Raw genomic sequence first — 22,086 nt, 5'->3', positions numbered from 1 at the left:
CAGTTTATTCGCCAACCTGCTGTTAAGATATGCAAAGAATCATAATACGTTGTAAAGACCAAGAAGGGCCAAGTGTTTAGTGAAGTTATTTGGTGAACACAGAATTTGACGCTTTCTAACGGTTTGCCGATGTACAAGCTATAACAATGCCTACGACTTAACTTACACTTTCAACAAATAAAACAATCATTTTGTCCAAAATTTACTCGCGAGACACCTATGCAAATGACAACTTTAATTTTCGATTCTTTGATTTGGTTTTAATTCAGCTAGGTTACAATGCCTTGACTGCGATGTCAGTGTAAGGGCTTTCGATATGGGGCGATCCCGCCTTGTCATGTGCGAAACATGACTTAAAAAACTAATGCGGAATGGTGACTTGCAACATAACAAAAGTGCGCTGAACATCGGGTGCCAAACACAACTCAAATCAAGCAATGTATCTTATACCACGACCTCCGTTTAATCATGCAACTGCACTAAAATCAAGCAATGTCTAAATGCACCCTCCGTATTCTCAACAATTGTACCAACTTATCGCGTAAGTAGCCTGTATTGTCTGTATTGAGCACACCAGAAATAGCACAGGAGATCACTGCAGTAAAAACTAGAGTAAACATTATATGCTGCTTATTGTGCCGTCGTGGCCGCACGAAGAACAAGCAGCTATCGAACAAACAAGCAGTGGGTGTACGATCGGAGCAAAACGGAAACGTTACCTTTTGATGATTTCATTAGGGCACATCCGATAACCAGTCGCACAAAACGACCGACTGTACAACGAGGTCCTCCCCGTGTAGATCGGAGTTTCTTTCCTCTTTTGCGTTGTTGTTGTTCTGTTGTCTACAGGAACCCGAAGCAATATATAAATTTGGCCACAGAATCGCGAAATGAAGTTACGAGTTTGATAAAATCGTTTGCATAAAATTAATTAGAAATCCAAAGCCCGATCATGTCGCGTTCTGTTTCTGAAAGATATCAATTCCTAATTCTAAACGTAAACTGGTATTATTTTTGAGTAAATTACCACGCCCCAAAAATTGTTGGCACAATATTAGTCTTCCGTTTCAAATCCGTTTCAAGCCCACATTCAATTTTAAAGCGTAATAAAAACCAATAATGAACTTAATAAAGTTGTTTTGTTTTGGCGAATCACAATTCAGTGTTGTCATAATATTTTATTGAGGCATTTAGCGGGTGATGCCGTTTTGTTCTTTCGCAAACAGAGTATGTCTGTGTGCGTGTGTGTGTGTGTGTGTGTATGTATGTGTGTGCCATTTAAACGACCACAATACAGTATCAATGAATACATCTTGGTAAACCCGAACAAACGAACAATTTAGAGCAACGCGTTTAATACTTCCTGCGTACGCCGCTACGTCTTAATATGCACATCGTACTGTGTGTGCATTGTTTCAAGCACCGTGTTAGTCTGTGGGATTTCAGTATGTCTATGCACAGTTGCCTATATAGTATTCCATGCCGAACATTTGCATGTTTTAAAGCGCGGTTTTATCACAGTATCATAGAAAATAACTTTTTGAAATTTAAGCAATTGACCATGATACAAAATACTCGAAACCATTTGTTTACCACTAACACGTTTACTAAATCAGACGGTAGTTCCCAACCGTTTATGCCCTTTGGAGGAAACACATGTACTCTACAATGCCTCACAATATTACGGAAATCCTTGATGTAAAGTTTAAACTTAAAACAAAACACCATAGCTCGAAGGTCAAAAGCACTTGGTCAAGACAAGCACACTTGGAAAAAAAAGGCAAAATCACCGGTACATGACATTGTGTGTTATTTCTTTAAGGGGAGGGGCATCACTTGGACATAACAGTTTAACATTTCCAATATTTGTGTTAGTGAACAACCCAGACAGTTAAGAATCGCTGAACTAAGAAGTAGGAATTGAACTGGATCAAAATTTGCAATAATTAAGGACTGTGTGTTCACCTTTAATCGAAGCCGCACTCATAAAACTTGAACACAATGAAACTTGATGTGACGTAATGAAAGACTTCTTTGTGACGTTTCTTCCGCGTCATCTGCTGGAATGGTTCCAATTCTGAATCTGGCGTCACCGGTATCTGGTAAAATCGTTTTTAAGAGCTGAAAAAACGGCCAAGCATTTGAAAATCGTACAATCAGTGCAATGGCAACAAAGGTCACCCTTTTTGTGAAGATTCTGTCGTGAAAGTTTATGTTGGACAGGAACGCGCTAAAACAGTGTTTCCCAAAATTTTTCAGCTCACATGGCATTTTGTAATAAATCGATTGGTGAGGTACACACGGTATTTTTCACCACTGACGTATATTTTTACAAATGTAGAGTGAGTAATTTTCCCACCTGGGATATAACGTTGAAAATAAAGGTCACTTCATACGAATTGTGGACATTACAGTCGATCTATCCATACGATGACATTCATGGCGGCCAAACTAATAGAACTTTGCGACCCTCAGATGGGAAAACAATGCGATTATTTAGTGAAACGATCCTTGTCGAATGATGCAGTTTTTTTTATATTCCAACGCATTTGCGTTGACGTGAACAGTTTAGACATCGCGTAAATTTGTTTGTGCCGATTAGCAGTTTCATGCTTAAAGAAACGAACGACTTTCAACCAAAACCCTTTGCCCCCCACCTTGAACAATCTCTTGAGTTTCGCCTTTTGATTTTGTTTGAACGAAATCTGGTTGTTTCCTAACAATTATGTCGCGCGGCCAAAAACACCTTCTGTTGACGTCATCAAACAAGCAATGAGCGATTCGTTCGACTGCAACGAACAGAAACAAGTGATTATGACATCACAAATGCGTGACGTAGTTTACCTTTACTTTTTGGAGGCAAACTTTTCCCTGGGAGGTTGCGACGGTCGCTGACGTCACAATCGTAACTGTGTCCAAATTTATTAAATTAGTATTTTGTTTTAACGTGAGTGATGCAGTTTTACCTGACACATCCCGACACGGAGTGACGTAATAGGGTAATGACGTCACGCCACTCTTGTTCTGCGATGTTGAGCAAAGTGCAGAAGTGGTCGTGGTGTCGATTTGTAAACTTCAGTATTGCCTGGAAAGGCGAAAACATCGGGTGAACATTTAAAACACCAAAATAACTTTAATAATTTGGTTCATAAACTGAAGCACAACCCGTGTAATCACTACTGGAACTTAACACGATAACATGAAGCACTTGTTGGTTTGGGCAAAGGTAAATATTTCGACCCACTCACCCTGCCCGTGCCATCCGATATCATCGCTTTCGCCTCCAAACTAACTTCGAATCCTTCAACGTTTTCATAGCAACGAGAAGCGGTGGATTCTGAAACCAAAGCATGAAAATGTTTTTCGGAAACAACTGTGTGTTCGGAGGGTTACATTACACTCACCCGATTTAACGAACAAGGGACATCCGCAGTGCAGCTGCCTTTGGCGCCCACATGCGGCGCATACAACCTGAAGTTGAACGTTGAGCAAACGAGTCACGTGTCCCTGTGACGTAAAAGAAACGTCTGTCGTTACATTCTGACACACTAGGATAAGTAATTACTTGTTTTCAAGAAAAAATGCATTGTATAAACGACATATGTGTATGTTTACGTTAAAACTTTTGTACACAAGTGTGTGTTTGTACCACCTTCAGTCTAATTGTTGAAATATCTTTGACATTCACATTGTCTTCACAATAAACGTCAAACAGGTAAGTTGTTCCTGCATAACAGCATGATAATTGTAACTAATCAATATCTTGACATTTAAACAGACCAATTTCTTGATTAGCAACTTTCGTAGATGTGTTGGAAGTTTCTGTGGACATTTCCTTGTTAACTTCCACATCTTGTGTATCTGCATCTTCTTCAGATAGTTCGTATGATTCGATTATGAAGAACGAGGTTGGAGTGAACTTGCAATAAACATGACCCTACAAAATGGTATCAATGATATTGCATGCACTATTTACATAACTCTTTAAACAAACATTTATGATAATATCTCATCATACACCAACAGAATACGCTGACAATATGTAACAACACAAGTCATATGGAATATTGCCTTTTTTCTCTTGATTTTTTATAATAAAGATATTTTTGACGAAAGTTATGAATACTTTCACCTACTTTACATATTACAGATTTTACCCACAATAGCACACGAGATATATAAAAATAAATATTTTGTTCCTTTGTTTAAGCCCAGACTTAAATCATGCTGTACTGTGTGAACAAAATAAGCAATTAGCAATATTTAGTGATATATGTGCAAAAAAGCCATAATATTGAAAAGCTGCAGACAGGGTGTGTACACACACTGTTTTCGACCTGCAAGGTCTCAGTACTCAGTATAGGGTACCAAACGGATCGACGTTGACCGAAAGGTACCACAAAGTGGAAATTAGTGTGCCCGCTAGAGTAAAAGCTAGCACAGTGCAGCTGTTGACAGCAGACATACAGGTTAAAACAGTAAGTGTACACACCCAGTCCGCAGCTTTCCAATATTTAGTAATGTTTTACAAAATATGTTGATATTTCAGGGACACAATTGTTTTGCAGTCATGTGGAAGGTTGTGGAACTGTAATGAAGTGACGTGCAATCAAGCACGCAACCACATGGTAAAATGGGGAACTGTTTTCACCGCATGGGCATTTCATAGTTGGTTAGACTTGTTTGGAAAGAAATTGCCACAGTGAAAGGTTAACAGTGCTGGTAGTTATAAAGCAGCAAGGCTTTCCTCAAAGAATTTGTGTAAAGTATATTTTAAACCTAAAGGTAGAGTTCACCAAGTAAGGCCCTGCAGAGTAAGGCAATCCAGCCTTGTTATGCAATACCATGAAACACGTCAAGTGGTTTGGAATATAAACTGTTTTAATCGTATGTTAGTTTTTCCTCTGATAGAAACATAGTTTTTCTAAGTGTAATATGAGATATGTGGTAAGATTGTTGCATGAACTCTTGGTGACAAAACTCTTTTCAAAATTTTCAGTGGCAAAAACAACACGCCTGAATAAACTTACTAAATACCATAAAAGACTGTGTGGGTGATTCATAATACCAATCACCATGACAGAAGAATTAGCACAGAAATTAAAAAAACAGTGCAAATTTGGAGAAGAAACAAATCCGAGAGAATCAGCAAAACTTTTGCACCAACTGGGGCTTGTGTACAAAGAGAAGAGTCCTGATAAGATCAGCCTCATTCAAAGAGTTGCTTTGATGACATCTGCTATTTTACGTGAACCTGATAATGTTGAAGAAATTAAAAAGGATCTCACTGATTTGTGTTTGCACATTTTAACTTTGGCCAATGCTGCTAACCTAGACACATTGTCCGTTGATGATGCTGTTAAAGAAGCAAAACTCAAAATTAAAGAACTCAGAAAAACAACCACACATAATTTAGCTGGTAGAAAACCAATTGCTGACAAATTAAATAGGGAAGATCTTTTAAAAGAATGGCAAAGAAGAGTAAAATATGTCAGAGAAGTTCAGAGTTACGTCACAGATCAATACACAGGCATTATGAGACTTATTGCTGATTATACATCCACCATTATGGGGGAAGCACCTTGTAACTTTGCACTGGTTGGGATGGGATCTCTAGCCAGAAATGAAGTTACTCCATACTCTGACTTTGAACACATTATTGTCTTGGAAGAAGGGATACAGCTCAAACATAATTATGAAAATGTACTAGAGTATTTCAGGTGGTTTGCAACAGTTTTCCAAATGATTCTTGTCCGATTGGGCGAAACCATTCTTCCATTCTTGGAAATTCCCTTTTTAAACAACCAAACAAATTACTGGTTTTATGATAAATACACTCCATGTGGGATTTGTCCTGATGGGTTTGCTCCACATGCTAGCAAGAATCCATTAGGAAGACAAACAAAAACAGAGAAAAAGCCATGGATCACTGAGCTGATCAAACCAGTTAGTGAGATGGTGAAGTATTTGGATACCGAAGAAGATTTGAAAAATGGCTACTGTTTGGCTGATGTTTTGACCAAAACTTGTTTTGTCTATGGCTGTAAAAATTTACACGAACTGTTTGATGAAAAGGTTTCGGAAAAAATAAATGAAAGAGTTACTCTGGTTGAGAAACAAAAGGAAAAAGTACAAGGATACTTGGAACAGTTTGCATTGCTTGACTACAAAGTTAGCGGGAAGATTGATATCAAGAGATATGTGTACAGAAGTTCTTCACTATTTGTGCAAGCATTGGCCACCTATTATTTGCATGACAATAAGTCAAAAAGTTGCTTTGAAGTAATTGATGAATTATTTAGGCAACAAAAAATTGACAAAACAACCTATGGTGAATATCAATTTTCTTTGGCCATTGCTTGTGAAATGAGACTTCGAGCATACAGCACTGCATCTGCTCAAGATGACATTCGCCACATGACAAAAATCATTGGCTTGCCTTCCTGTATTGAAGATTTTGGGGCAGACATTGGAAAAAGGGCAATTGTTGACAGTTTGAGTATCGCTGCAGCATTGCAAGAACATGTTGAAAACTGTTTTGAGTTGGAACATATCCATAAAATGCCTAAACATGATCCCCATCAAACTCCAATTATGATTGCTCATCATCTGGGGTTAAGTAAACTTGCTGCAGAGATGGTTAAGGAAATTGTGCCACAATTGGAAGTATGTGAAACCATGTTTTTGTTTCTTTGTATTGGTTTGTATGATGGTGAAGAATATTCTTTCTGTCTTGATCTCATCGAAGAAAACTTGCCGATAACAACAACAACAGGAAGTTCAAAAGAACTTGCTTGCAGTCTTTATCTTTTTGGTGGTCAATGTTTAATGAGACTTTCAAGACATACAGAGGCACTCAATTACTTGGAAACAGCAGCAGATTGCACACAGGGTAATCAGTTAAGTTTTTATGTTGATATAAACATAGGTGAATGCTACTATAATCAAGGTAACCTTGAAAAGGCACTGGTGAAGTTTCAGCAAACCTATAATGCAACGATAAATAAAAAAGTGGATGGCAAAGATTCCACTTATTACACAAGATTACTACATCTTTATTGCAACTGTCTGATTCGCCTGAAAAAATATGCAAATGTCCAAGAAATTGCTGAAAAGGTGTTGGAGCAGAGAATGAAACTACATGTGAAGCCAGAGTCCGACCCACCAACTATGTATGCCTTGATAAATTTGGGTAAAAGTTTATGCGAACAAAACAAGTACAAAGAGGCTCTGGCTTGTTTTGACAAAGCACTCAACTGTCAATATGTGCAAACAGCTCTCATCCAGAAAGGCAAGTTCAGCTTTTTCAGCAGAAAAATTCAGTGTCTAATACAGCTAGGAATGGTTTTGGAAGCCTCAATGTGGGTGAACCAACATTTTATTGAGTCAAGTTTCACAAACTTGGAAGAAATGGATATTGAAATGATTATTGCAAATCTGACAGGTTTATCCCATAACTTGCAACTCCAGAATAACCAAAACGCAGCTTTGGGGCATCTGAAGCAGGCAGAACGACTTCTATTATTGACTAAAAACTGTGCAAAGATCTTGAGTGAAAAAGAGAGAAATCTGACGCATGCAAACCACTTTGCATTATATCACAGGTTTGCAATGGTCCTGTATGATGAAGAATTGTTTAAAGACGGACTGAGGAAAGCAAAGTGTGCCCATAACATTGTGTTTTACAACCAATGGTCTCCACAGGCAAATGTGCAGATGAAAGCAGCGTTACCCCTTGTAAGGGGGTTATTTGCTTGCAGTAATTACAAAGATTGTTACAGTGCTGCGAAACATGCAATAAGGGTTTGCCAGAACGTGTGTGACAACTGTCGTACAGACGAGTTTCTCAGAATTGTGCGAGTCTATGCAAAATGTGAAGATGAACTTGGCATCATTGCCACTTTGCCACATGAAAATGCACCGTCTGTATTTTTTAACATACTTTAAAACAACTAGTACTAAAATGTAGAAATTGCATGCTGTTTGGAACTAGTTGTTAGAATTTTTTTAGTTGTAGTGATGTCAGATTTATCATTTTTGCCATCCACAAAAACATTTTACGCTTTACATTGATTTAACTGCCAAATATTGTTACAATTATAGTGCAAACAAATTAACAGTTTTTACATATCTGTGTGTTTTTAGTCAGAGCTATGTTGCTCAATGAAATAAATTGGATAAATCACCAACTTCTGCTCCATAGGTAGTGTTACCTTCTTAGAGATGATGAGCTTGACTCTATAAAATGAAGCAGTTGTGCCAGGAATTAAACCAAATGCTTTAGATGCAGAACAGTTTGAACCAATGTACAGTGAAAGCTTGTTTTTTGAATCACTAAAAAAGATTTTTGCTTCAACAAAAAACAGATTAATGTAAAGATCTAATAAAGCTTGTCCTTAACAATAAATAAATTTTAAAAGCTAATTTTTAAGTTTTAAGAAGCTAAAATAACTATCATGTAATGATTAATGTGATTTAGATTTTTGACTTACATATGTATCATTATCAAAATTTAAACATCAATTTACAAAAATAATGAAACATTACCCCAAAATGCCAGCTCACCTTGCTCGATCAACCAAATCAAGTCTAGTACTGAAGTCATCGCACATTTCCAAAATCTGCTCTTTATACAGAACTCTATGCATTACCACAGCACGAAATGACACAAGCCTTGATGCTGGAGTGTTTGCAAGTAGTTTTTCAACTTTGTAAACCTGTTTAAATTGTTACAATACATGTACAGTCTTATTTTAACATGACAGTGTTAATAACAATATGGGCCAGTCTCTTTATACTCACATGTACAGTGTTCTTGTAACCAATATATATTTACACCATCATATTGAAGACAATGGAAATAATAATAAATAAACAAATTATAGATGAAAGCATCACCTTTTGTAAACCATTTGCATAGAAAGTAGTCTTCCATTTTATCAACGATTTTTCATAAAACTCCTCCACTTCTTTACTGTTGTAATTTGATGGCAAATCACAAGAATTCTGCAGACAGCATAATTTAAATATGGCATGATTACTAGCAAAAAAGTATATAAAATAAATTAACAAAGTACACTCATCTGATACCTTAATTACTTTCACTTGGCACTCTTTCACACACTTGGGTAATGACCTTTCAGATGCTAAAAACCAACAGAAATATTTATTTTAGTTTTTACAAACACTTTTTTAGCCCTTGAGGGAAGTGCACATATTTAAACAAACGAGGTAGTTTGTTTTAAGCATGTCCTGTTATAAAATCATCGAATGATTTATGTTTTCTAAACAGGAAAGTCCTATGGACCCACTTAATAGGTCAGTGCAGACCCCTTGTACTTCCCCAGTAAAGAAACCCTGATTTAAGCAGATCGAATATTGACTTTACATGATTCAGGTTGAAGTTCAAGATGTAACAATGTCCCAGGAAAGATAAAACAGAACCAAGAAGATGCTTCATCGCTAATCTCAACATGGCTGTCCAAGTAATGACCCAGGTTGAAGTTGTATGCTGTTATTTGGAATCCATGTTTTGTGTTAATCTAAAAACATATTTTATTCAGTGTGTACTTGTTCCTTCATACTACAGTTAGGTGATTGTCACTAAAATACAAAATTCCAGCAGTAAACAATCAGCAGATGGATTAGACAATAAATTTACCTTGTGTAGTTCAGACTTGTGGGTAACAAACAACAAAACTTCTTCAGTTGTTTTTTCCGCAAGTGTATTGGAAGAAGTTGAACCCTTTTATGAAAAATAGTGCAAAAAAAATCAGGGGAATAAAAACAATTCTTGAAAAAGGCACGCCAAAATTCAGAAGTTATTCTCACATCTTGTTTTGATTTTAAATTTGAATTCTTCTTGTTTGCCAAAGGTTTCTTCACCAAACAGTTTTCTTCCACAGATAATGCAAGACACACTGAATATTTGAACTGGCTTTCTTGGCTGCTTGAAGTCCTTTTGTACATTTGTAGAAACAATATATGTGATGATAAGCAATATGGAGCCAATAATATGAATTGTGTATAAGCTGCAGACAGATGGCCACTGTTTCGACCTAAAAGGTCTCATCAGTGCAGCTGGTGTGACAATAAGACGACTTTGCTGACCAAACAGCCAAGCAATATATGTGATATTCACAAAAAAATGTCAGTATAAAAAATGTTATCAAAGGTTTTTTTTGAAAATAATAAACCAACCACAAGCTTTTGTTCCGCATACATACCATTCATCCTTGCCATTTAACAGTTCTTCTATAGCATTGTCCTTCCACCTTCGTTCCACAATTGCAAAGAACTTGATCAATCGAAACAAGCCCATGACCTCCTTGGTACTTGGCACATTATAATCAACAGCAAATTGATCGTCGGATCTGCTTTTTTAATTTGATTTTAGTGAAACGAATATTCAAGAATTTGAAACTTACATCTTTTTGCACAACTTAGGTAAAAGAATACAAGGAATGTTTGATACACCATCACAAATTTGCAAAACTCCAGTGCTGGAATGTTGTAACTGCCCAATTATTATAACGTTTTCATCCAGGCCCTGTGGTAAACCATTAGAGATTGTACATTTAATTTATATTTGGGTGGAAATTGTAGGTACTTGTGAAGACAAATAAGTAGAAATAACAAATTTACTTGAAACAGTTGCTTTGAAGAAACATGAAAATGCTTCCACTGGTCTGGATCAGAAAAAGTACTATCAAGGGAGAAGTGTTGCTTTGCCAGTGCCAATACTTTGGAATGGACATCCTGAAAATTGCATGTTTGTCAAATAATACATAAACAACATATAAGAATATACTGCTATTTTTGCTGCCAGGCATACTAATTAATCAAAATCGTTCTTCTGGCACTCAAGTTTCTGAAGTTATTTTTCGCCGGATGGCAGACGAAACGTGAGTTTCGAATAAATAACTTCAGAAACTTAAGTGCCAGAAGAACGATTTTGATTAACATATAAGAAGCTTGTTGATATTTTCTTACTTTGATAGAAACATACTGGAATGGCTCACATTGCTGTCTCATCATTATTTCCACTGCACACATACTCAGTTGAGTTTGGTGACATGTATTTGGAACACAGGAGGCAAGAAGGTTAAAAACCCATTCCTGCTGCAGGATCTTGTTCACTACAGACACAAAACTTACAATATTTGTTGTTTTTAAGTTCATTTTGTCAATTTACAATTTAGCCTATAAACATTTGGGGAAACACCTACTTGAAGAAAAAATGTCAACATTAGTTAAAGTAAAAGGAAAATTGTAACCAACCACATTTTCAGCCCTTACTATTTTTTTCCAAAACAGTTTCATCTTCTTGCTGTGTGCATCCAACTATTGACTTTGCCAGTTTGTGCCAAGAAACAGTTTTTATAGGGTGAACGTTAAGTCCCTGAACCCATTTACGAAGCAATGAATTTGGATCACAAACACATCGATGCAAAGACGGTTGTGTGGAGAATTCTAATATCTTTATTTTGGGATAAAAAAATATAAACTTAAAAAAACACAGTTTTCAAGGTTATACCATCTCACAAAAACATATCCAACATAATTGTTTAAACAAAGTTACTAACAGAAAGTTTATGTACATAATGCGATGTCCACCTGCATATGTGTCTTCTTACAGCAAACCAATACTGTCAGATTTTCCCACTGAATTAACATCAACAATGTTAACATGCAGCACAATACTAATTTTACAAGAGAGCACTGTAAGTCTTTACACCTGATGAAGCGAGGGGCACTCGCGAAAGCTAGTGTGCATTTTTGAATGCAAAAGTCAGTCTTTTTTAAAAGAGTGCCAAATCAAGAGAATTAAGTTTGTAAGTCTTTTGACTATTTTATAGGTTGTTGTAAGAAGGTATTTGTATGACATCAAGTTAATCTGAAATCTCTTCAACTCAAAATCTACAAAATTATTTTCGTTTTTGTGAACATTTATATGTTGTGATGAAGATTCTTACCTTACAACCATGCACCTTATTAAGTGCAATAACTGAACCAACTGTAAGGCCCAAGGGTGGATCACTTTCTAACAAAACATATATATTGCCCTCCAACAATAAAATCCCTAAATCACAGTTTTCGAACGAGCAGATTCTTCCAATATACAGAGGCAGAAATGTTTTGCTGTATTTTTCAAGTCTTGGTCTGAAAGCAATTTTAAATAATAATAATGTTTGGATTTTGCTAATGAAATGACTTCTGCACCAATAGTCCCGGGCAGAAAATACATAATGAATGAGGCATATAACATACCTTTTAACATTTGTGATATCATCTGTAGGACAATCCTTCCTCTGTCGGTACAAATTAAGTAACTTTTTGCAATTCCCAGAAACTTTTATTTGTGACTTTACAGTTGTTTGAAAAATAGGATTCAGTCTGCACACAGCAAAATACAAGGCAGGGTTATACATGTTATGATATGGAGTTAACAGCCATACCCTATGCTTTTAATGCAAACAGAGGTCACTGTAACTGAATAACCATACAAAAGTTTGGGGCATTGAGTTATATCTTGTATGTAGATTGCAATCTTTTCAGTTGGTGGCGCTGTACAATTTTTACAAGAATATTGCTTTTCAGAGTCAGAATAATGCTGTGTCAATTGCACAGTTTGGGCATCTGTGATGTCACAAATAACACCTAAAAAATTGAAATATATTTGATAGAGAAAAAAGCTATGGATCTTTAGAAAAACCTGAAACATTGCAAGTTGCAATCTTTGCATATTCGGTATCTTCCATTTTAAGTATTTTTTCAACACTTAAAGTTGTCAAATCATGATATGAACTGTTGTCAGTCAGTGACATTAAAATTGTTGGTGGTTTTAACATTTCAACATATCTGCAATAAAAACGTCTGATATTCAAAGAGTCAAAACTTATAAAAATCTATTTTAGATAGGAAACACTTGTAGAAATCACCAATTTCAACACAAGCTTGGCTCCACAACAATTGTCTGTGGTGTTAGTAAACCCAGGTAGAGTTTTTATTAATCTGGCCATATAATTATGCCAGAATGTAGCCCTCTACTGGCCATTGTATTTCCAGCAGCAACACCAATTTATTAATATAGGAAGCTAATAATTTGACAAGAACGTTTAATATTGTTTACAGGTTTATTACAAACACAGAAAATTTGATTTTGCCTGCATGAGCATCTTTTATATGTACTTATTGCTTCTACAGACTAATCAATCTATATAAATATAGTTTCTATATACTAAGCAATATCTATACTATCTATACTTATAGTTAAGCACACATTGTTACCCAGATGTGCCATCACTGAAAGTAATATAATTCCAGGAGGAAATTTGACAAATGGTGTTGAAGTACTTGGAGTCAATATCAGCCATCACACATGTAACACTGCCTGTAGAATCCTTGAAACTTAAGCTGGATTTTTCATCTAAAGCTTAAAAGCATATTTATTGCCGTTATTTTAAGTTATAAGCCAGACTATTTGGTGCTAATTAAAACATACTGAATTCAAGATATCCAATGAGTAGACTGGGTATGGATTCCCAGTTCTCACAAAAGGTACAAGTTGATATCGAACCACTTATGCTGTAGTCTTTCTGAAACAAAATGTCAATAGCTGGTAAGTATACATACAGTCAAGTTTAGTGTTAAAAGTTTTAGCAGAAATAATAAGCATTAGAGTAAAGTCAGATCGTCAAACCATTAAATAAAATAATTCAGTATTTTTAACCTTCACATAGAACTTACCAGTTGGATGCAACTGTGAACTGGTGAAGCGTGACGACGTTTTAATCTTTTAATGGATAAGCATGACTTTTTTGTTGGGATTTTTCCAACTGAAGAATCTAAACAAAAACAACACACATGGTCAAGTCACGCCCACTTTGCAAATCCTATATGCCATCAGTTCCTAAATAATTTTAACATACAACCTTTGATTGGTACTTTAACATAAAAGTGTACTTTTTAAAACTGTTAATTTTTAGTAGATGAATTTTAAGTGTCCAGTATATCTCAAAATAATTGATAACCACCAGTATACAGGCATGCAAATCCCTTACAAATATAAAAATGGTGAAATCTTACCGGGGTGATCATATCGTACCAACTGCTTATACAACTGACGAGCAACCTCCTGTTTAACACTGGATTTACCTACAAACAATTTTTTTCAAAATCAAATTTCCTATTGACGGAATGTTTGTTTTGAAAACAAGCCATGCAACATGTGTTAAGCTCACCCTGCAGTTGTGCTTTAGGGATGACAGGCAAAACATAATGTTCAATGTAGAGGTAAGTGGCTTTTACCCAAGCCCGAGTTGATGTTCCACGTTCAACCGATATTCCAAGGGCTGCAACATCTTTCATGACGTCAATTGAATGACCAGCCGACATAATTTGCATTAATTATAGGAAACAAGTTAAAACAAAAAAAACTCAGCAAGAAGACAAAACTGAGGAAGCAAAAAGAACAAAAATAAATAACTCAAAAAAACTTACAACTTAACACAAGTATGATGTATACCATGTATAAAACTTTTAAAATATATTTGATGTGTGCATTTATCTAAAATCCATGTCCATTAAATACATCAAAAAATTCGCAAAATTATGATTGAGTGTTCGTGCGTGTTTCTGTTGAGCTGCAGTTTTCAACGGCTTTTATGGTGTTTTCCCCAAATGCCAACCAAATACCTTTTTCTTTTTCGCGCCTTTCAATTATAGAAATCACAACAAAAAATTCTTCCCAAAGCATTAATGTCTAAAACGCACAAAACATTGCTGCTTGATGTTAAACTGTTTTTGTGGTTTTATCGTTGAAAGCTTTGATGTCAACCAATTCTTCATTTTCACATCATCTTCATTTTTTGTGACTCTTTACCTGAAATAACCCCCATTAAAATCTTTCAAAACTGACTTCTTCTACGGTTTTACCGCGGAATTCTCCACGCTTTTTTCCCAGTGTTGGTGCTGCAAGACTTCCAATTCCTTGCGCATTTCTGCAAGGTGGTCGTTAGCAACCGAAGCCGCATTCAGTGTTTCCGATAGTTCCTTCTTCAGTCTTAAAAAAATAAAAACAAATTATAATCATAGAGATTTACACGAAAAATAAACCATTGTGTTTTCGTATAGGCCACTGCGTAAGGTTTGTCGAATAAGTGAATAAATTTACTACACTTAAGATTCTCACAACTGTTTGTGGCACACCAGACGTTGAATTCCTATCGGTATAGGCTACGGCGTATAACAACAACAGTATTTTTTATCGGAACAACGTTCCGAACCGACTGCTTTAAAAACTGGACGACACAAAGATCCAGTTGCTGGTTTTGTGGAATTTGTTAAATCCAACTCACGTTTCCTGTTCCTTGTCTGTGCCGAGATTTCGGATTTCACAACTTAGTCTGTTTGATTTTTGTCCCGTGGTTTTGATTTTTTCGTCCAGATCTGTGGACATGTAAAATTATCAGCAATTATTTGAACTTCATACGTACACGATCTTTTGTACAGATGCACAAGCTTTTTTTAAAAGTTCACGCACAAGAATCGCCACATGCTTAATTTTATTGACAACTGAAAAGAGAACTTGGAGGAAACAAATATAAGATTTTACATTTATTTCACACCGACTTCCTGAAGATGATATGTTATCTATTACAATGGATATATGGTCAAGTTTGAATAAGAAAGCCAAAGCTAAGATGATGGGCATGTTAAAGCAGACGTTTCAAATTGTGTTCATCGTGAGTGCTATTGTCAAACAACTGGGGCTGCCTGCATTGACTGTGCCCACCAACAGGCAGACGGATGTAAAAGACGAGCAAAAAGTAAACAGGTCAAACACGTGACAACAGCTCTCCTGCGAGAAGGTACAGTGACGTCATCATTTACAATTCGTCAGAGGGCAGTTGAAACAAGTCAATGTTAAAAAAGTCGGTAGTTATGCGTGTGAACTTAACTTCATTCCTGGGGAGAAATCACAAGAAAATATTTTAGTATCCGCCTTTCGTGACACCCCTTGGGATGGAATGAAACAAAAGAGAGAATACTGCACGAAATTCAATGTTTTATCGATCGAAACATCCTACTTACAATAAAATCTAGATTCATAAACGAACAATGGCAGAATACATAATGTTAACAGTGCATGAATTTTTTTTTTTTTGTTGAACAAATATTCCAATTTAAATGAAACAGTCGCAACGTTACGTTGTGGTTGCAGTGACCTTTCCATTTAGAAATTAACGCCCGACTTTGTTCAGCCGCCACAAAGGCAAGGAATAATAAAGGAAACTGATATTGTGTCGCTTGACGTGAATCCAAATGTTAACAAAGAGGCGCGACACGATTTGAAGCAAGTTGAATAAAATATCGACTATCTGTCGGCACCAACCCGGATTCCGACAGATTTCGGGCCGGTAATATCGACGGCAGTTCGCATTTCATATCGACCAACTCATATTGGAATGAAAGCGGCGTTTTCTGTTGCAATATTTGATCGAATCCCCGCGGGAAAGTTAATCTGGAATAGATAATTTGGTTTGATAATTTGTGTTGCTCCGAAGGTCTGAGCAATCCGTTTTATTGTGGCTGTTCAATGGAAGTCAAAATAGTAATTTTTGACGGTTGTGGATGAAATAACTACGACGGTAGATTAATTGTACATGCTGTTTACAACAAGTTCGTGTGATTCTCCATGTGATTATTGTTCACCTTAATTCATGTTAACTTTCTCAAAAAGAATCTGATACATAATCGTTTACAACTGTACCAAAATAAATGTGTCAAATAGTTGTTTCCTCAAGTCACATTATACGTTTTCCTGGGTTTTAGATAGATTTTTAAACGATTTTATTATTTTAAACCCATAGATTAGTCGGTCATTTTCGTCAGGTGCGTGAATATTTTTTTTCTGTGTCTTTTCCGGTTTTCACAACGCGGAAATTGTCGATTGCTGATAAAATCCTTGTGATGAAAATCCTTCCCACATTCGTACGTTCAAGGAAAGATCGATCGAGCGGACAATAAATAATTCACGTGGCAAGACCCTACTTCAACCATTGTCCTGTTGCAGCCTCAAGAAAACGGAGCAAAAAAATCTTGTGATTGACAGAGGTCAGCATTTTGACCACAACGAATGCTGAACTAGTTGAAGTCGGACTTTGGTGCGTTGATAAAACAAAATCGTAGATACATAGGTTTACAGGCTCCGTACACACATACAAAAAGTGAATTTTGGGCTAAGCAGGAGATGCATGGCAGTTTTAGCATAGAGGTTTATATGACAAGCAGCAGGAAGGGGTTATGGAATTATCAACCAACAGACGTGACACTGTATATGTCTGTCTTCAGTGCTTGTCCCATTGCCGTTTGCTTAATACGCGTTCGTGTTATGGGCAATAAGGTGCCAACTTTATAAATTCAGCAAAAAGAGTCGCGATTTAAATGGGTTGTGGTTACTTTTGTTGCCTTTTTCACTTGCACTTAGCTGGAAGTTTATTTTCATTGATGTGACACGTTTAGCAACTTCGGCAGGCAGCAGAGTAATTAAGAGCGAGTGCCTCCCAAACGAAGGTCAATAGTTCCTTCATTAGTGAATAGTTGTGTAGTGTTAAGTGGCCAACCATTTAACTGTTTAATAATAGATGGTTTGGTCTACGTTGTTTCGCACACTTATTAACCGGCTTAAATAAGGCTGTCGTCGACCTCTGCGCCAATGATATGCACAAATGCCTCAGCAATTTAATTTTAGTGGTATGGTTGTGGTTTCTTCTGAATGCTTGTGCATGTATTGCAGAGGTTTGTAAGATTGCGTGGTGCCTGCATGGAGGGTATGGAAGAGTGCTTTTATTAGACCTTTAAAGTATAAATAACTTAAACTAAGTTAGTTTTTTAAAACCGTCCGGTATTTAAAAAAGGGTTTGCTCGTGTTAAGTTTTAGCGATTCGTTGCGTCAAAAAAGGTCGACTAACTTCTGTTCGTAGGAAAAGTGTACTGACCGATTATATGTCGTTGAATGTTGGCAATATCCCCTTCGAGTCGTGTTTTCTCGTCTTGTTCCTTCGTCAGCAGTTTTAAATCCTCTTGCGCCAATTCAAGTTCTGCATACAGGAATCATTCATGGATGAGCATTATATCAAGGTTATATAGACTTCTCTGCGTGTGGCCTAATACTGTTTATACAGTGTTATGTCATCTTATGTAAACAACTTCGCTCATTCCTATTTGTGTCTTATGAAAAACATATTACAAACGCACCATTGCAAACTTTATTTCTGTTTGAGTATAGCAACGTCGCAATTAACTAACGACCTTTCTTATGTCTTGCTTATTGTGCAACTGAGTGCACACACATGTAATTTACCCAACGCGCATTAAACATATGCGCATACCATTTGAAAACAACCATACTTATATTCGGTGTGTGTGAATGGAGGTTTGAAGTCAAACTCAAAGTCCACTGGGGAATGGACGACTGGATTTAAAAAAAACTATTCTAACAATTTCACCTTTAATCGTGTCTTCTTCCAACTTCTTTAAATCATCCACTTCTGTTTCTCTCCTCTTTGCTCTTTCCTCGCGTCCAGACGGAAGAAGATCGTAAACTCTCATGAACTCGCGGATGTCAGAAAGAAAAAGATCCAATTTTGTGTCCCTTTCTTCGTTTTTATGTTGCTGGAAAAATCAGCTTAACATTACGGTTTGTTTAATGGAGCGTCGGTTCTTCAGAAAAATTACATCTAAGATTTGTGACAACATAAATTTGGAGTTGCGTCTGTTTTGGGTAATAGTTTGAACGTAACTAAACAGTTACTGCTTTTGGTACGAAAACCGTACTCTCGAATATATATTTCCTTCTCTAAACCGTTTTATTGAACGTATCATCGTGTAGGGTTGTTCAAAATCAATCGTAATCACCCTAGTGGGAAAACGGTAGCAGCACGCGGAACGGTGAAATATAAACCAGTAAGGAAGAAAACATAACACTCTGCAACCATTTTTTGGTCGGCGTCTTTTCGCTTCGTTAAAAAAAATCGATGAAACCGTGGCGATGAGAGGTGAAAGGCGCATGATATCGGATTTTGGTGAAACCTTCGAGGTGCATTAGGCGTTATAGAAGGAGATGTGGAGGTAACATGCGGTGAAAAGGTTAAATACGGTTGCGATGGTGTGTTAGTGTCGGCAAATCTAACGATGTGCACAAATATTCACTATAAGTGGCGCGTGAATGTGATATGTACTGCGGGTTCAACACTCAAAATTATTGCTGACCGTAATCCGATACGCTTCACGCACTGAAAGCTAGTAGGGATTTGGATATAGTTTAGCTTTTTTACTTTCGCCAACAATCTTCGAATAGATGTCATTCAGGCATTTGCAGCGGGGTAAACTGGTAAAACTTTGTTAAATCGTATCGTACAAAGCACCGGAGCTTGTACTTCATACATTTTCAAAATGATCAACATAAAACCTCTATGGGTGTAGCTCGACAGTCGATGAGGCTTTGATACAAATGATTGCAGCAGGGTGATTTGCCGAATAGTGTGTGTGCAGTAATCAGTTTAGTTCAGAAGTTGAATAAGACCAGGTTTCATCACGGCTTGTGTATATAAACAACAGCACCGACGTCAAACACTTACCAGTTTGACTTGCATTTCCTTCACGCTTTGTCTTAACTGATGACGTCGTTCTACTAACACCTGAACCTGATGACGTAATACTTCCACGTTGGAGCGTTCTTCCGTCAGTTTCAGTTCCTGCGTGAGATTCACAAAACTTGTGGCCATGCATGTACAATTGTATCGTATACATTTAAGCCTACGGTAATACGCGTGGGTTTTGATGTTATGTAAAATGAAACAGGTGAAACGTAAGGATAACCCCAGTGTTGCACAAGGTTCATGTAGATTTCCTCATATTGGCATACGACTTCCTTGTCATAGTGCCCACAAGTCTCTTATGGGCCTGTCATGGATAACTCATTAATCGTCGCAGTCGACGTTAAATATGGTAATGCAAATGAATCTAACACAAGATGGAAAACCATAACAGCGTTGCGACCATATAGGGTTTACATATACCTTGGATTCCCCAAATGGACATTAGCGCGCCGCAAGCAGTTTGAGTCAGTGCACCCGTTCAGAAATTATCCTAACAGCGTTTTGTACTAAAAACGTGGTTTGAAATAGATGTTGGAGAGCTGTGCTACCTTGTTCAAGTTAAAATTAGCCGTGTACTCATGTACTGGTCTATTTTTTGCGAAGAGTGACATTTATTATATTTATAGGAATAAGGGCTGTGCATAGATTGGAGACCAAAGGAATGGGTAAATTAAGCAGGACAAAAATATTGAGCCAAAAAAAGTAAGCGCCACAGTTCTCCCCCTTCCCAACGACTTTCTCTTATGGAACCTGGCGTTATCAACTGCACGTAACGAAAACCTGTGAGGTACTTAGCGTTGATGCATGACCTGCGGCTCCGGCAGTTATATTCGACGTGCCTTCGTCTCCTCGCCTGTGGCAGAATCATTTAAAATCATTTTTGTGCTGGGAAGCTTCGCATTCGCATGCATTATTGATTGAAGGTTTGAAGTCGAGACGGAAGCTTTGTGGTAACGCTGCCGACGCCTATATGAGGGTGCATTTGACCAATATTTGATAAAACGTAATCAGTCATGATGAAATTGTCATCTTGATTGAAACAACTTGGATGGCATAGTAGGTTATAGTACAGAATATGACAGTTAAAACTTAAAGCAAGGTTTGAAATTTAGGTTGAAAACTTTTGCTGATGTGTTACTTAGGCCTATACCAGAAAACCGTTAAGCTATACGATTGTTGACAGAAAAACACTGAATTGCACCCCTGACAAAAGGCTTGACAAATTGTGTGTGAGTAATTTTTCAGGCAGTAAGATGGGAGGGTTTAACAACCATCTCGCAATACAACATATTATATCTTTGCAGAACGTAGTAAATTCGATTTGTACGTGTTATACCGCATCGTTAACGATGTGGGCTTGATTAAACATAAAGGCCGAAACGTCAGTTTAATTTAGCGAGCAACCTACGTCATATTCCACAGACGCCTGGAGCTGTTGCACGACCGCTGTGGCTGCGTTTGTATCGGCCTGACATTTTGAGATGTTTTCTTTCACTAGAAAGGAAAAAAGGATATGCCGCGTAAAGAATGTTGTAACCGAAGTTGGTCCTGGCAGTTTACAAATCGATGCCGCTGCTGTAGCGGTCGCTGCGAAAATACTGTTTCATGGTTCGCGCATGTGGTAGTCTGCAGCAAACAATTCATACTGACGCGATAATTGAGATGACAAACTTGAGTAAATCATTGTCATAACCTTTGTACGTTCGTTCCTGTAGTTGTTGCGCAGCCTGTTCCGAGTTCAGAATATGTTGGTACAGCGCATCGAAATCCATGGCTTCTGTAAAACACGTTTCCGAACAACTGTTAGCGATTTTCGGCGGTGCAGATTTAGAAGAAAGCTTTGTAGTTGTGGTAAAATATAGTGATTAGTTTTGCAGGCCACGAACTCTGCAGACAGACACGTTTTTTGACACGCAATGGTTGGTTGACAAACCGTGCTGTACGTTGTTTGATCTGATTTACAACCGAATGAAGATATCAGTTAAGTGCTTCCACCCACTTGGCAAACACAGCCAACTAACTTATGCATCGTTTTCGAAATTTGCCATGAACTGTACAGGAGTTTTACATGTTTAAAAGATAAGTCCAGCGACCATATTGACGCGGTCGAATTCAAAGCAACACCAGCTTCTCTTGCATCTTTTTTGTGTTGTCAATTAATTACTGAGGATTTTCCGGTAAGAAGGAAGCAATCTCACGCGGTATGTCGTCCAGTATTGATTGGAATTCTTCACCGGCTTCTGTTGCACTCGGCGTAAAACCGCAGACAAAAAGAAAAAAAATCAATGTCAAATTTAATTTTGACCAAATCACTCAACGTCACAATCGTTTGTGGTATTTCAGAATGTTTCAATTGTGATTATTGGACAGGAGGTAGAATTTGCAGACGAAAACTCTCTCTTCTACATTCAACTCGATTGCA

At 37.1% G+C, this 22,086-nt stretch overlaps 3 protein-coding genes across 3 annotated transcripts; 1 reads left to right on the top strand and 2 right to left on the bottom strand.

Annotated features, from left to right (window-relative positions):
* On the bottom strand, positions 1–14,448 carry LOC145910780 (uncharacterized). The gene is made up of 32 exons (XM_082997984.1): positions 14,244–14,448; positions 14,089–14,157; positions 13,750–13,847; positions 13,505–13,598; positions 13,291–13,435; positions 12,716–12,861; positions 12,459–12,660; positions 12,271–12,396; positions 11,976–12,162; positions 11,617–11,664; positions 11,299–11,479; positions 10,993–11,138; positions 10,645–10,758; positions 10,428–10,549; positions 10,227–10,373; positions 9,832–9,958; positions 9,662–9,745; positions 9,389–9,542; positions 9,091–9,146; positions 8,899–9,006; positions 8,566–8,717; positions 8,214–8,334; positions 3,781–3,937; positions 3,653–3,726; positions 3,405–3,507; positions 3,249–3,337; positions 2,967–3,085; positions 2,845–2,909; positions 2,658–2,789; positions 1,966–2,099; positions 720–843; positions 1–19 (listed from the first exon to the last, which is right to left on the bottom strand). Exons 1-30 carry the CDS (start codon positions 14,404–14,406, stop codon positions 1,984–1,986), a joined length of 3,645 nt encoding a protein of 1,214 aa, XP_082854110.1. The 5' UTR covers positions 14,407–14,448; the 3' UTR covers positions 1–19; positions 720–843; positions 1,966–1,983.
* LOC145911228 (uncharacterized) lies at positions 5,004–8,176 on the top strand. The gene has a single exon (XM_082998503.1). The coding sequence runs from the start codon at positions 5,077–5,079 to the stop codon at positions 7,945–7,947; it is 2,871 nt and encodes a 956-aa protein (XP_082854629.1). The 5' UTR covers positions 5,004–5,076; the 3' UTR covers positions 7,948–8,176.
* Positions 14,449–14,611: 163 nt separating the features above from the next.
* Positions 14,612–22,074, bottom strand: LOC145912117 (uncharacterized). Its single transcript, XM_082999533.1, has 8 exons — positions 21,358–22,074; positions 21,073–21,158; positions 19,644–19,760; positions 18,513–18,678; positions 18,003–18,104; positions 15,360–15,450; positions 14,938–15,064; positions 14,612–14,764 (listed from the first exon to the last, which is right to left on the bottom strand). Exons 1-8 carry the CDS (start codon positions 21,434–21,436, stop codon positions 14,612–14,614), a joined length of 921 nt encoding a protein of 306 aa, XP_082855659.1. The 5' UTR covers positions 21,437–22,074.
* Between the last annotated feature and the right edge of the window lie 12 nt (positions 22,075–22,086).

The sequence above is a fragment of the Ascidia mentula genome, chromosome 8 (genome assembly GCF_947561715.1).
Source record: "Ascidia mentula chromosome 8, kaAscMent1.1, whole genome shotgun sequence".
NCBI classification, from domain to species: Eukaryota; Metazoa; Chordata; class Ascidiacea; order Phlebobranchia; family Ascidiidae; genus Ascidia; species Ascidia mentula.
This window is presented reverse-complemented; position numbering and strand designations above follow the sequence as displayed.

What these genes read in the sequence shown, in the direction of transcription:
- LOC145910780 (XM_082997984.1), bottom strand. Translation starts at nt 14,406, where the DNA reads ATGCAAATTATGTCGGCTGGTCATTCAATTGACGTCATGAAAGATGTT. An exon ending in ATGCAAATGGTTTACAAAAG is followed by an intron (nt 8,718 to 8,898) that starts GTGATGCTTTCA and finishes CAATTTAAACAG; the next exon opens with GTTTACAAAGTTGAAAAACT. An exon ending in TCCCTTGTTCGTTAAATCGG is followed by an intron (nt 3,338 to 3,404) that starts GTGAGTGTAATG and finishes CTTTGGTTTCAG; the next exon opens with AATCCACCGCTTCTCGTTGC.
- LOC145912117 (XM_082999533.1), bottom strand. Translation starts at nt 21,436, where the DNA reads ATGGATTTCGATGCGCTGTACCAACATATTCTGAACTCGGAACAGGCT. An exon ending in GGAAGAAGACACGATTAAAG is followed by an intron (nt 18,105 to 18,512) that starts GTGAAATTGTTA and finishes TCCTGTATGCAG; the next exon opens with AACTTGAATTGGCGCAAGAG. An exon ending in ACAGACAAGGAACAGGAAAC is followed by an intron (nt 15,065 to 15,359) that starts GTGAGTTGGATT and finishes TATTTTTTTAAG; the next exon opens with ACTGAAGAAGGAACTATCGG.
- LOC145911228 (XM_082998503.1), top strand. Translation starts at nt 5,077, where the DNA reads ATGACAGAAGAATTAGCACAGAAATTAAAAAAACAGTGCAAATTTGGA.